The sequence below is a fragment of the Heloderma suspectum genome, chromosome 4 (assembly GCF_057233095.1).
Source record: "Heloderma suspectum isolate Gila_16-S chromosome 4, 16-S_ref, whole genome shotgun sequence".
In the NCBI taxonomy this organism is placed as follows: Eukaryota; Metazoa; Chordata; class Lepidosauria; order Squamata; family Helodermatidae; genus Heloderma; species Heloderma suspectum.
In genome coordinates, this window is record NC_139461.1 from 240,663,582 (window position 1) to 240,678,358 (window position 14,777).

General features: G+C 43.4%; 1 protein-coding gene across 4 annotated transcripts in view; it reads right to left on the reverse strand.

The window, feature by feature from the left end:
- Positions 1-14,777, reverse strand: part of KIF21B (kinesin family member 21B) — a 106,497-nt gene that overhangs the window by 72,041 nt on the left and 19,679 nt on the right. For all 4 annotated transcript variants that reach the window (XM_084852900.1, XM_084852901.1, XM_084852899.1 and 1 more), the window contains exon 2: positions 5,980-6,202. In XM_084852900.1, coding sequence (XP_084709026.1) covers positions 5,980-6,202 — 223 coding nt within the window. The remainder of the gene's footprint in view (positions 1-5,979; positions 6,203-14,777) is intronic.

Sequence of the window (14,777 nt, forward strand, 5' to 3'; positions counted from 1 at the left end):
GGTGGATGCTGCTCTATCTACTTACCGCGCACTTTGTTTGAGAGAATAGGTGAACAGGCAGCGACATCAAGAAGCAGCAAGGCCAGGAGGCTCCAGGGCTGGCAGTGACCCCCCTACCAGGGTGTGGGCCTCAGCAGATGCCCAACAATGCTGACTACTGATGGGCCTGGTGAACAGGTTTATGAATACACAGTTGTGTTTCTGACCATGTTTTGATATTGTGACTCTCAGGCCCAACCTATATTTAAAGTTTTGCAAACCATAACAATCCAGACCACACAAGACTCCATGACAAAATCCCCACTTATAATAACTTTAAGTAAACACCGTGTTTAAGAATTGATTTTGTTAAGCAGCCCTTTATTATTATTATTTATCGTATGGCACATTTACATCGCATTACAATAAAAACATAGAACATAATAAATATGAAATGTAAAATATAAAATATACACAGGAATATTACAAACGTATGTCTAGGTTACAGATATAGTTTTTTACTTCAGTTGTCACAGCCAGGAAATCAGCAAAGTCTTCACTGTAGGCTTGGTTTTGACACTCTGTCACTATATGTTGGATAGTTTGTTTCTCAGCCTGACAATCACAATTTGATTATGTTGTTTTGCCCCATTTATAAAGGGCATCTGCACACCTACCATGACCCATGTGAATTCGGTTCAAGGTTGTCCACATCGCATGGGGCTGGTCAAATCCAGGTGGTTTTTCCAAGATGCAGGGCAAGCTTTGGCATTGTGGAGGGCAGTTTCCTAGCCAATGTTGTTTCCATGTGTTGTGAATATTGAAATCATCTTCTAGAAGAGCTTTAGCGGTAGAAATGGCTGGATGTCTTGATCTTAACCTGTTTCACTCCAAGAAGGTTACGTCATTTATTAATGGTAGCTGGAGATTGTCAATAATCTTCCAGTATTCTTGAAGAAGGGCGCTCCTTCGTCTTGCATCCGGACGTGGTATATGGCTCAAAACAGGCAGCCAGTATGTGGGAGTAGGTCGTATCATCCCACTAACAATACGCATTGACTCATGCAGTTGTGTATTGATTTTTCTCATGTGCTGACTATTAAGCCACACTGGGGCACAGTACTCTGCTGCTGAGTGAACCAGACTGAGTGCGGTCGTTCTCAGCATATTCGCTGTTGAGCCCCAGCTAGTGCCGCATAGTTTGTGTAGAATGTTATTTCTACTTCTCAGTTTGGCAGCAGTCTTCATCAAGTGTTCTTTATAGGAAAGTGTCCTATCCAGTGTGACCCCAAGATATTTGGGATGCATGTTGTGATTGAGCCGGTTTCCCTTAAATTGAACATTGAGCTCTCTGCCTGCAGATCTATTACAAAGGTGAAAGCATGTTACTTCTGTCTTTTTTGGATTGGGCTGTAACCTCCACTTACAGAAATATTTATCCAGTATGTCTAGATCAGAAGTGAGGACATCTTTAGTTGTCTCAAAGGATTTATGTTGTGTGGCTATAGCCCAATCATCCGTGAAGCCAAACTTCCTTGACTTTGTGTGTGGTATGTCAGCTATGTATAGATTGAAAAGGAGAGGTGTAAGAACCGAGCCTTGTGATAGTCCGTTGTTTAAAATTTTAGGGACGCTAGTATCCTCTCCCATAGTCACAGAGAAAGTTCTTCCAGCAAGCATATTATCAATAAGTCAGGTAGTTTTTCGGTATGAGGTTACTTGTATTAATTTATAAAGTAGTCCATGTCTCCACACTGTATCATATGCTGCACTTAAATCTATAAAAGCAACTGATGTTTTTTGCTTCGCCTGATATCCTGCTTCTATATAGGTTGTTAGTGAAAGCACTTGGTCTGCGCAGCTTCGTGCGGGGTGAAATCCAGCTTGTTCCACTGGAATTATCTGAAGTATCTTCTGGCTGATTCTATTATGCAGAAGCCTTTCGAGAAGCTTATAGACAGTGCTTAGCAGTGCGATTGGTTGATAGTTCTTTGGTTGGTCATTTGTTTTTCCCGGTTTGAGTATTGCGATGATTTTTGCTTGCTTCATCTTGGGTGGTATTATACCTGTTTCCATAATATCCGAAAAGAATACTGCCCTTTGTTTGATACTAATGGGGATCTGAACTAAGTATACAAGTGATAGCTAGAACCTGCTTTATTTGAATGCACCAACATTAAAAATTGCAACCAGAAGAGCTATTGGGTCGCTATTAATATCCACGCCTCTGGAGAAAATCTCTGTTCCAGCTGTCAAGATATAGCATATGTTGCTTTTAATATATATCTGTGAGCAAAATCAGCCTTCAACAAGGTCACCTCCAAGATTCTCCAGTGGAGAAATCTTGGGAAAGCCCCAACACAGCTCAAGTTGAACTGAGTATCAGCTTGTTCTGCTTCTCTAAATAAGTGTCTGAAATGGGTTTAGCCTTTGCTACAGGAAGATTTACCAATCCATTCAAGAAATTACTTTATTATGCAAAGCATCAAACTGTGACCCTCTCAGAAGTACACTTTACATTTTCTCCCAGCAATTATATCACAGACAGAGACCGGGTTTGTATGACCAGCAGGAGAAACAATGCAGCGTTGGTTCTTTCCTCCACCCCTGCATGTGCTGGTCACGTGACCGGGATTACCCAAATTACCGCATCACAGGTTGCCATGTTGTCTGAACCCGGCATGGATGTAGTGACTTTTCACCCACATTACAATCCATGGCTTGCAGCAGGGGCTGTAGGGTGGGTGAAAAGTCACTACACTCACGCCAGGTTCAGACATGGCAATCCATGACGTGGTGTGGGTAATTAGGTTAATCCAGGATGTGTGACCAGCACAGGTGGGAGAAACAACCAACACTGCATTGTTTCCCCTGCTGATCTCCAAACCTGGCTGGTCTGTACAAATTTGGTCCCATCTTTGGGGGATTTGGTCCCAGGGCAGGAGGAAAGCATGAGGGGGTACTCTTCACGAGGGCACAGAGATCCAGGGGGGCCCAACCTAGGCTGCAACCCCATTTGGCATGACAGAAAAGATTTAGAACATGCTTCAGGATACTTATGGAATCTTATTTCTCTCTATCTAGGTACCTATCATCCAAATTTTGTGAGGTTTGCTGGAGCCAAGAAGAAGTAAACGGAGAAGAACAAGCAACATTTTGAACAGAGATTTGCTGGCCCAGGCCCTTCTCAAGAACAGAGAGAATGTGCTTGTGCAATTATACTAGGACTTGTGGTTCACAGACAGGGAAGCACAAATCTTTCTAAGTGGCATGCTATTCCAAGAACTACCCATTCCTGAGCTCTTTGTGCATAGGCAGGTGGTAGAGATAGCGGGTAAGAGGGACAAAGCACCATAAAAATTAGATATTGATCCCAAGGACAGTAGGAGCCAGTGCTACTGGTTAGATGTACAGGTCCAAAATATATATAGGTAAATGTCTGATTCACACATGTACAGTCAGGGCCAGAAATATTGGAACAAGGATAACTGTTTTGGCAGTTGGCCTCTGTATACCACCACATCGAAGTTGAAAGGAAACACACCCAGATGGGAGCGAAGTCAGGATTTTCAGCTGTAATTCAAGAGGTTTGACAGAAGTGGGGCACTAACCATTCAGGAAGGACAGCCAGTGGCATACACACACCTCAATCATTGGTGGTTCATAAGTAATGGAACGAATGGCTGACAAGCAGCTGCATGGCCAGGTGTGGCCTGTTTCCTGGGTACCCCATGACCAATCAAGCAGATAAAAGGCCTGGGGGTGGTTCTGAGTGTTACATTTGCATTTGGTAGCTGTTCACTGGAACTCCCAACATGAGGTCCAAAGAGGTGTCCATGCAAGTGAAGGAGGCCATCATTAGGCTGAGGAAACAAAATAAACCCATCAGAGAGATAGCAAAAACAGTGGGAGTGGCCAGCACAACAGTTTGGAACATCCTGAAAAAGAAGGAATTAACTGGCAAGCTCAGCAACAGCAAAAGGCCTGGAAGACCACGGAAGACAACTAAAGTGGATGATCGCAGAATTCTGCTCATGGTGAAGAGGAACCCTTTCGCCACATCTAGCCAGGTCAAGAATGCTCTTGAGGAGGTAGGCAAGTCATTGTCAACATCTACAGTTAAGAGACGGCTTTATGAATGTAAATACAGAGGCTTCACAACAAGGTGCAAACCACTGGTAATGCTCAAGAACAGAAAGGCCAGAGTAGCCTTTGCCAGCAAACACCTAAGAAAGCCTGCCCAGTTCTGGAATAAGATTCTTTGGACTGATGAAACCAAGATTAACTTGTACCAGAATGATAGGAAGAGAAAAGTATGGAGAAGGAAAGGAACAGCTCATGATCCAAAGCATACCACATCATCTGTCAAACATGGTGGAGGCAGTGTTATGGCATGGGCGTGTATGACTGCCAGTGGAACCACGTCACTGGTGTTTATTGATGACCTGACTGCTGATAAAAGCAGCAGAATGAATTCTGAAGTGTATAGGGCTATACTTTCTGCTCAGATTCAGCTGAATGCTGCCAAACTGATAGGATGCCGCTTCATATTGCAGATGGATAATGACCCAAAACATACGGCAAAAGCTACCCAAGTATTTCTGAAGGCAAAGAAGTGGGATGTTCTTCAATGGCCAAGTCAGTCACCTGATCTCAACCCAACAGAGCATGCTTTTCACTTACTGAAGACAAGACTGAAGGCGGAAAGACCCACAAACAAGCAGCAGCTGAAGGCAGCTGCAGTAAAGGCCTGGCAAAGCATCTCAAGGAAGGGAACTCAGCATGTGGTCATGTCCATGGGTTCCAGACTTCCGGCAGTCATTGACTGCAAAGGATTTTCATCCAGGTATTAAAGGCGATCCTTAAGTTTGAAATTATATTGGTTTGTTCCATTACTTATGAGCCACCAACGATGGGAGGAGGGGTGTATGCCACTGGCTGTCCTTCCCGAATGGTTAGTGCCCCACTTTTGTCAAACCCCTTGAATTACAGCTGAAAGTCCTGACTTCGCTCCCATCTGGGCGTGTTTCCTTTCAACTTCAATGTGGTGGTATACAGAGGCCAACTGCCAAAACAGTTATCCTTGTTCCAATGTTTCTGGCCCTGACTGTACATGCACACAATTACCATGTCTGGCTACAACTATAAATTCAGCAGTCAGAAACATAAGGAGGTTAAATAAAGAGAACTAAAAGAAGCTAAAGGATATCAACCAATCCTCCAGTTTTTCAAAATTGACAAGGCCTTTCTGCATTCTGGTCCAGGCAATATACTAACTAGGGAAGCAGATTTTTAAAAAGCAAGATGAAAATGATTTCAATATAGCCTTATCAAGACCAAGAAAATACAATTTCAGAATTAAAACAGAAACTTCTCTTTCATGGCTCATGAGATGGTATGTATGTGATGGGACTGTGATATGTGTGTGGGAGGGTGCCCGTGTTACAAGTTTGTACTGGACCCCCAAAAACCTGATGCTTGGGCCCTGTCTCAGCATGCATCTCTACTGTGGATTTGAAGAGGTTTAGATGTGCATCCAAAGCCCATCTGGTCCCCAAGTCTATATCCACTGTCATATTCAGCTAGTCCCTTGCATGTTGACACTGCAGAGGTAACTGGAGGACCAGTGCAGGTACATCATCTGCATGGCAAACTTTGCACACAGAAAGACATCTTTGCTTTTCCCCGAGTATCCACCATGTCTCCTTCTCACAATTCAACAATCCCATTTTCACCGCTATTTCTAGTGCTTCACAGAATTACTGCATACAAATTCTGATCTGAAGAAGAGCAGCCAGCAGGTAGCCTTGAGAGCCTATAAAACTTTTCATGTCCTAACAACCACCATGGTTGCTCCCTATTTTATTTTGTGGCAAGACCACTGCAGACTGAACTGAAGGTACAAACCGAAAGATAACGAAAACTGAGAGGGCTTGGCCGAAGCCAACCCACTCTGGCTTGCTCATAGCAGACTGTGAAGAGGGCAAATCAGCCGCATACCTGGCCATACGCCAACACAGTGGCATTGTACCCCTCGAAGCAGCCTTCGATGAGCTTGTTCACACAGGTGGTGTAGATCTGCTCCTGCCAAGTATCCAGGTCGAAGACAAAGTCGTAGGTAAATGCTTTGTCCTTTCCTAGGAGTACCTGGGGCTCGCCAGGCGTCACTGATGTGCAGATATGACATCCTTCGATCTTCTCTTTTGGCATCTGAGGACGGATCCTGCAACAACAATAAAAAGGAGTGAGGACAGTCTCCCTTTATTTCATAATCAAATCTACAGCTTCTCTAGAGAATTATACAAGGGCGGCGGAGAAAATGTCACATCTAGTAGCTAATCCAGGGCGCAAACAGCAGAGCCATAGAGGCTTCTGGTGTTAGTCAAGATACCAAGTTCAACATAGGCCAGTTTCAAGTAGACAGATTCTCACAGTGCATCTCCATGATACAACCCCCTTGTGTACATGTGCTGTATTGTGTGAATTTATCACATCTAGAAGATACAGTTGTTTTATTATAATTGCTATTAGCCACCTTGAATATGTAATATTATAGAAGGGCAGACTATAAACTCTCATATAGGTTATTATAAATGCTGCTATGTTGCCAATATGGAGTAGCCAAAAAAACCCAAAGAACAAACTGGCCATTTTTTAAAACCAAAACAGTCCCGTGGCACCTTAAAAGACTAATAGATGCATTGTGGCATCAGCTTTCATGGACTAGAGACATGAAATGTTATCTTCAGCTGACAGATTGTATATATGTATATATGTGTACACACACACACACACACACACACACGTATTGGTGGGCAGGGGGATTGTTACAAATAGGGCCAAAAAGGCCAGGAAACGTACAGTCTATGACACTTCTATGGAAAGCTCAGTCCTATGCGAGATATATACAAAGACCAGTTTGTTATCACAGTTAAAGGGGTGGGGGGAATCAGTATTTTCAATGTTGGACCTCGGGAATGAAAAAAGAGGGGGGATTAAGACAGCCCATTCCCTCCATGGTGCCCAGGATAGCAAGAGCAAACTGAAGCAAGATAGGAGACTGTCCAAGAGAAACTGCTTAAAGGGGTTGTGACCAGCCTTCTGATGCCTGAAAGACCCTGCTCAGCTTTGATCATGTAGCATTTGTGCCCCCAAGTAAGGCTTTGAACTTTGTTCTTTTGAACATCAAAAGCTACTGCCACACAACAAGCAACTTAAGAAATGCAGGAGAGTTTGAAAAGCCACCTGTGATATGGCATGGGGATGCCGGGGGTGGGGGAGGTTCTGCTGTACCAAAAGAGAAAAAGAGTGTGAAAAAGAGTCCTACTGGGTTGCAGCCTTACAAACTTCAAAATGAAGCTTGCAGTTGCTAGGAAATCATCTCCTCATTGGGCAGTCTGCTCCAATGGTTAATCACAAAAACAATAACGTTTTAGACATTGAGGATGGGGGTGAGGGTCAGGCTGTCTCGACAGGCTGTCTTATAACCACCACACACACACACACACCACACACACCATCTGCACCTTGAAGAACTGACAGCTTTGCATTAGAGAGATGGAAGTAGTTAAGCTATTACTCCATGTAATGAGAGCCAGCATGGTGTAGTGGTGAGAATGTTGAACTGGGAGCTGGGAGAACCGGGTTCTAGTCCCCACTCGGCCATGGAAGCTCACTGGGTGACTTTGGGCCAGTCACAGACTCTCAGCCCAACCTACCTCACAGGGTTGTTGTTGTGAGGATAAAATGGAGAGGAGGAGGATAATGTAAGCCGCCTTGGGTTCCTTGCAAGAGGAAAAAAGGAAGGCTATAAATGCAATAAATAAAGAAATGTAACCCAGGCTTAGTGAGTCACAAGGTGACTTGTAATAGCACTAACACGACCTGGCAGGTGTCACCCCTTCTGAGCCGTTATGCCATAGCTTGCTGAACACAAGAGTGCCACAGGCACAAAGCGGTTTATTCATCTGATACAAGGACCTCACAAATCCTCATTAGAAAAGACCCACTGAGGGCTCATTTAGTTCCAATCCCTTTAAGCAAGCTGCTGCCTTATTCCTCCTCCCCCCCCCACACACACACCCCTTTTTTGCAGGAGGAGGATATCTAGTAGTACTTCAGCAACAGGCATGGGGAGGCTTAACCATGCAGTGTGGGGGGCGGGAGTATTAGAAAGCAATGGGGGAAAGGAGGAGGTCACATCAGGACTTGTTCTAATACCCACACTGTGGAACCATTTGCCATTATCTCTCCAATGAAAAGCGGTGGCGACGTACAGTGGGAGTTAGCGAGGTCCTCTCTAAGCACCGCCCACACAAGAATGCTAGCGCATTGCTCAGGGCCTGAACCAAATCTCAGTAGTGTGTCTGCATAGAACTCTCTCAGCCTCAGGGTCTCGTAGGAAGCCCACTGGAACTAGGATGTGATCCTAAGACTTCAAAGTTCACTTTATGGTCACCAGGATTTTGAGGAATACCTAGAACAGGCTGGGAAATACACAGACAGGGAAATGGTTCATTATGTAAGGTCATAGGGAATAAGAAGCTGCCTTATAATGAGTCAGACAATTGGCCATTTAGCTCAGTACTGTCAACACTGACTGGCAGCAGCTCTCTGGGGTTTCTTTCCTATGCCTACCTAGAAATGCTGGGGATTGAATGCAAAGCATGTACTCTATCATATAGTGACAGCCTTTCCTCAAAGTGTTCCCCTTAGATCAAGGGACACTAAAAAAAAAAAAAAAGCTTGGCATGACACTTGTCATGTTGCCTATGGTAGTTTGAGTCTAGCCGCAACTTCAAAAGCAATCATCTCGTTGACAAAAACAGAGGCCCGAAAATCAGGCCTGAGAAATACTCAGCTGCTCCAAGTGAGATATTGGATGATACTGGATATTATCTCACTGCTAGAAGTGTGGTACTCCACTATGAGGCTGGCAATACCAATTTGCTATAATCTTCTGCAATTATGGTAGTGTAATTCCCAGTTTACCTTCCAAAAACTGTGTGAGTACGTTCGTGTGCACACACACACACACACAGAAAACATACTGCATGCCTGTAAAGCAGAAGCACTGTCTGCTTCACTGTAGCAGAATTCTGCCAATGTCACATTCCTGACCCATAAAACTAAAATGCATGAAACAGGAATCCAGATGAGCCACTGCTGCCAATTGCTTTTATGACCTTTTAACATCCGAATCACCAAGCGATATACCATCTCTTGAAACTGTTGATGTTAACAAACCACTTCCTCTGTCCAGATGAAGTTTTTTAAAAAGTTTCACTGATGCAAAAATAGAGAATTGTCAGTGATATTTTGGCAAAATTTCATTTTGATCCTTTCACCAGCATAGTCTCTGTTTAAAGCATCCCCTCTTGGAATAGCTCAGTGACAGAACACACAGGTTGCATGCAGATGGTCCCAGGTTCCATTCCAGGCACTTCCAGGTAGGGCCTGAAACCCTGGAGAGCTGCTGCCGGTCAGTGTTGAAAATACTGGGATGGATGGACCAATGGTCTGACTCAGTATAAGGCAGCTTCCTATGTAACAACTGGAACAGAGTCTTTCTGCAGTGAGATGCTATTTGCAAAGCATGTGCTCAGCCTTCTCTTCTCAGAGCCAAGCCTAGGTGATGCCAAGGATACCAGACAATGAGACAGACACACTTTGCTTCTAGTGCACTAAGCCGGTGAGGGCGAGTGTGATGGCATTAGGTACATCGGCCATCCATAGTCCCAAGCCTGCAGCCTCTTTGTGGCACACTGTGTGTCAGCAAGCCTGCATCCAGTTTGCAAAGGATGCACAGACCATTCTGCAGAAACGCAGAGGTTGCTCCACTGGTATGAGCCTCTCCAAGCAGGCAGGATGGAAAAGCAACAGTTCCTTATGACATGATCACCATGACAACCGAGTCTCTGCAGAGGCAGGAGGAGAGTGGGGTGGAAAGACAACCCAAAAAGGGAACACACTGACACACTATACAAAACACCACTCCGGCCATTTCTCCAGTGGCCCTGACACACACAATGGCCTGGCTGTTTAGCTCCATCAGCAAAAGCCAACATTTACAGAGAGGGGAACCAATTGGGCTGGCATCCAAAGCACAAATGGGCTCTAATCTTACAGTGAAAGCCATGGCCCTGAGGCCAAGAAAGAGCTTTCTCTCTTCCCCCACCCCCTTGGCAGCCACACAAAATAGAAACTTCTGATCCAGGAAGATCCCCACAGAGGAGATTCTGTCTTATGATTTTCCAGTCAACCCTTACTCTGTCCTAATCTTGTTTTTGATAGCAGAGTGCATCCTAAAACTATCCCCACTAAAAGCAGAGATTAAATTCTTTCTCATATATAGCTTGTACAGTGCTATGCCTAGCAATTTTCAGTCAGTAATGAACTCTCTGGAGTGTGAGTTCATTAAGAGACTTATTGTTTAACCATCTACCACTCTCTGAAGGTCTCTTTGCTTCCTTTGCCCATCAATCAGACCTGAGGGTTCTCTCACATTGGCTAGAACAGATAGGATAGGTGGGAACACCTAACTGGTTACCTGTACATTTTTCTCATTTAATGTGCTTCCAGACAAGGCTTTTATTGTGCAATTGCACTGCCTCATTTTAAGCGGCGTCCAGACTACACTGTCTTCACTTTGTAGCCATCCCACATTTTTCCACCTGTTCTTCCATCTGTTTTCTTGCCACTAAGGAAGAAAAGATGGAATAGCTGTACACTGCCTCTTGACTGTTAGCACTAGGGGACCTCCATCTGAAAGCACTCTTCTTCTGCAACTATGAGGGAAAGAAACTTAGGAGGCATGGTAATTCAGTTTGGAACAACTTCAAAGTTAAGCATTTAATTGGTGTAGATAGAAAGCCTAGGTTAGTGGAGAAAAGCCTGAGCCTGTCAGGCTCAATCAGCAAATGCTTTTTCCTGCCACTCAACCTGAGAGAGACCATTAGCTCTTCAGTAAGAGCATTAGTGCTATCCTGAAACTGCCTGTATAAAGCCATTTCTGACTAGGAAGGAAATGGGTATTGGAAGTACCAAGAGGACCTGGACCTTAAATCACTTTTGCTAAGAGCATATATAATGAGCAGAGGGTCTAGAAATAAGCATGATTGTGGTCATGCCAGAACATAAATTTCTCTTCCTCTCCATCACAATTAACCCCAGCACACACTGGGGTGGGTAGAGGGAGTACAAGGATGGAAATCCAAGTGAAATAGGGAGATTCATTTAATATGGTTCTGCTAATAAGTTTGCAATAAGGCAATGTTTATGAGAATTTGTATGCACACTTTCCATATGCATTGCCAATAAGTTATCTTTGAATTTACAATTCCATCTAAAATTTACTTCTTTCAGCAGTAGGCATAGTTCTCTACAAGGACTGCCAAGATTTTTCACAGTACTTGTGAATATCCTTCTAAGCTGGAGTAGAGATGGATGAATCTATTTTGCTTTCTAAAATTCTCATTTTTCAAGCACAAGCTCATTCCAACCTGTATCTGCATCAGTTTGCAAACAAACAAAAATTAAAGTCCAAACAAAGTTTTGCATGCATTTTTGTATACAATTTTTCCTAATGCATTTTTGCAATAATTTCTGCAAGTGCAGATCTTATCTTTTATCACTTTTCAGGGTACCAGGTCCTTTTAAACAAGGCAGCCTGCAGCCAAGGACAGACAGCTTAATGGCTTTGATTGTTAATAAACCATACTACGATTGCCGTTTAAGCGTAAACTGATACCCTCTCTTTTACCAGGAGCAGGTTAATTGGTAGGGTACTTTGTATGCTCCTATACCTTCATACAAGTAGGAGAAGAATCAGGCAACTCATGAGGTTTAATATACTCCAGTAGCCATTCTTCTATGACTAACCCCACCCCCCATCTCCAGTTGTATCTAACAACTAGGACCTAAAGCGCCAATTTCCTAAAATTTGGGGGTTCGCCAGATTTATGGAAGTCTTAAATTAGCACACATGCCACAAGAGCAAAACATGTGTTCTTCATTAATACTGGCTGTAAAAGATCTGCCTCATTCCACCATTAGTCTGCAGGCCTCTACTACCACTACTCCAAAAGGGAGGCCTCTGGCAGCAAGCAGAGCAGGTTGAGAGAAGACTTTATGTAAGATTCAAATTTCAAAGAGAAACAAATGTACACAGTTTGCGGTGAGGGAGGAAGAGATACAAAAAGAAGGAAATTAGTGTTGTGTTTTGAATTCTCTTCCCATGTAGTTTTACACCAGAGGCCTTGGTGAATGGCAAGTTGGAGGCCTCTGCTTTCAGTTTTCTTTCAAGACCAAATGAAGCAAGCAATTCTGTCCTGTGCTAGCCTTACACTATGGAGCAAACTGTCACAAGCTCTTGGCATTTCCACCACCCTAGAGAAATGCTGTGCTTAATATGGATTCTGCATCCCAATTTCCACAAGGCATTATAGCTGCAAATACTTCTAGTTAATGCAGTCTATAAAAGTGGGAGACATTCTGAAGAAGTCACTTAAGACAGAATATGTAGCTATTCGCAGCTCTCACTCCAACCCTTAAACGCAATACATAAGGTCTTTGGCTTTCATCAAATACATCAGTCATGTGCATAAACCATCTGAGCACCACACATGTACAAATCCGTGAAAAGCCAGGCATCACTACAAAGTATTATGGCTGCATAGCTCTTTTCATGCCCACATGAGGCCAGCTCCCATGTTCAATTCTATTTTGTTGTTATGTGAATAAGAATAGAACTTCCCTGAGGGAAAATGCCACTCCCCCTCACCAGTCTAGCTTTAAATTTCACATTTCATCTCAAAAATTTGGTATTATAAGGAACAACATGAGCCAGACCAACAGTCCACCTAGCTCTTTTCCCAGGTCTCCAGTCAAGACCTTTCCCAGCACTACTAATATCTGAGATCCTTTAACCAAGACTGAATCTAGGTTGGAGGTTTATGTGCAAAGTGTGTGTTTTGGCACCAAGCTTTGAGCTGAACACATCCAGGTCTTTTTTAATTTACAAGGAAGTAGAGCATGTACAATCTGGAGAAAACAGCTGGAATTTTATAAGGCTTCTCTCTCATCCTCCCTCCACCAAAAACAAAATATGAGCAATATCACCCCATGGAAAGAACTGAGGCTGGTTTCTCCACTAAAACTGCTGGACACAGACACTACAGCTCCACCTCCTCAAAGAATATGGCTTGCATCATTGTGCATTTCCGAATCCTTGCCTAGATTAGTCAAGGTTACGAAGTACTCTCCACTGGCAACTAAAATGCCACTTGTACAGCAAGACTACACATCCTCTACATCTTGTAAGGGAATCTACATTACACCTTGAGAACCAGCCAGAGCCTTTTAAACAAATGCTCCAGCTTCCCTGGGCGTAATTCAACATGTAAGAAGATCAAGGAAGAGGCTATTTAAGCCATAATGTCCATGACCAGGGGACTATTACCATGAAATATAGATTAGATGAGGCACAAATGATCAGGCTTTAGGGCCCAATTTATCATGGGAAGAGCTATTATCTCCCAAATGTAGGCTGGGGAGGCAGGAATGACAGATACTAGCATAATCTGGGTTTGTCACATCAAGAGCTTCTCTCTGCTCTCTCGGATTCTAGTGCTAACCTTTCAAACTTTGTTCTACCATTGTCCAATGGGTTGGCTGCATTATGCATTTTCCACACAGCAATACAGAGTACCATTAGTAAGTCTAGTCAATGACTGGACCTGAAGAATCAAAGCTGAGAATATTTCAGAAATTGTATTTGCATGGGTCAAGCTTTTAAGAGAGTTAAATTTTCCTACATGGCTACAGATCCTGGTTAAATCTATTTTCTTATGGCTACCGTATGTTGCTGACCCTGTCCTATACCTTCAGGTTTCTCTTCCCTTTGTGGCCTTTGTCCATTCCACCTTGCAGCATAAGACAACTGTATGCCAGACAGAACCTGTTTTCAATCTGGTTTGTGTTTGGGAGAGAGAAGTTGGGGTCATTTTGCCCAATTGTACTTTTCATTTTCACAATGGGTTTTGATCAATTTGCGTTTTTTAAAAATGCAAATAGCTGAATTTGATTACCCTTATAAATTATACAAATTAAGCAACATTGTAAACATCTGAAAAATGGCATAATTAACTCTGCTTCTTGCAATCACAAGAACAGAAAAAGGTACATGGAGCACTGAAGCCCCATTCCCTGGCTACTGAAAACCCTCCATAGCTCTAGGAGATTAGGATCCTAGGAGTTCACCATGCACTGTCATACAGTTTCAAGCCTTGTGGGCTAGATGCATGAATTTCATTTTCTTTTTTAAATGATGGAGCTGTAATTCTTAGGAGGCTAGTATTCTGTGCTCAATACAAACTTCAGAATACATTCAGTTCTGTGTCTTTACATTTTTATGCACCTAAAGGGGGAAGAGTATAGGAGTTAGGACGTAACTATTTCCAAGAGAAAATACATGTAGAATAACTTCTAGAAACATGTCTGCAAGTTGCATGCCTAGTCTCAGCCTCTTTCCACATCACATTTGCATTCATCTCAAGACAAGGAGTGAGCTCCCCCACATCTTCTAGAAGTAGCCAAAACCTGGCCTTTTGCATTCCCTTGGAAGGCTGACACACCAAAACTAATAGTTGTCTAGGATTCAGCCCTATCATTAGACAAAGTGAGGTAACTGCCTCTGGGGGCAGATGCTATGGCAGTAGTGGTAGCAGAAGCCCGTCAATCCCAGCCATTCCTCCAGAGCAATCCTCCCAGCATGGATAGGATCAGACTGCACAAGCAAT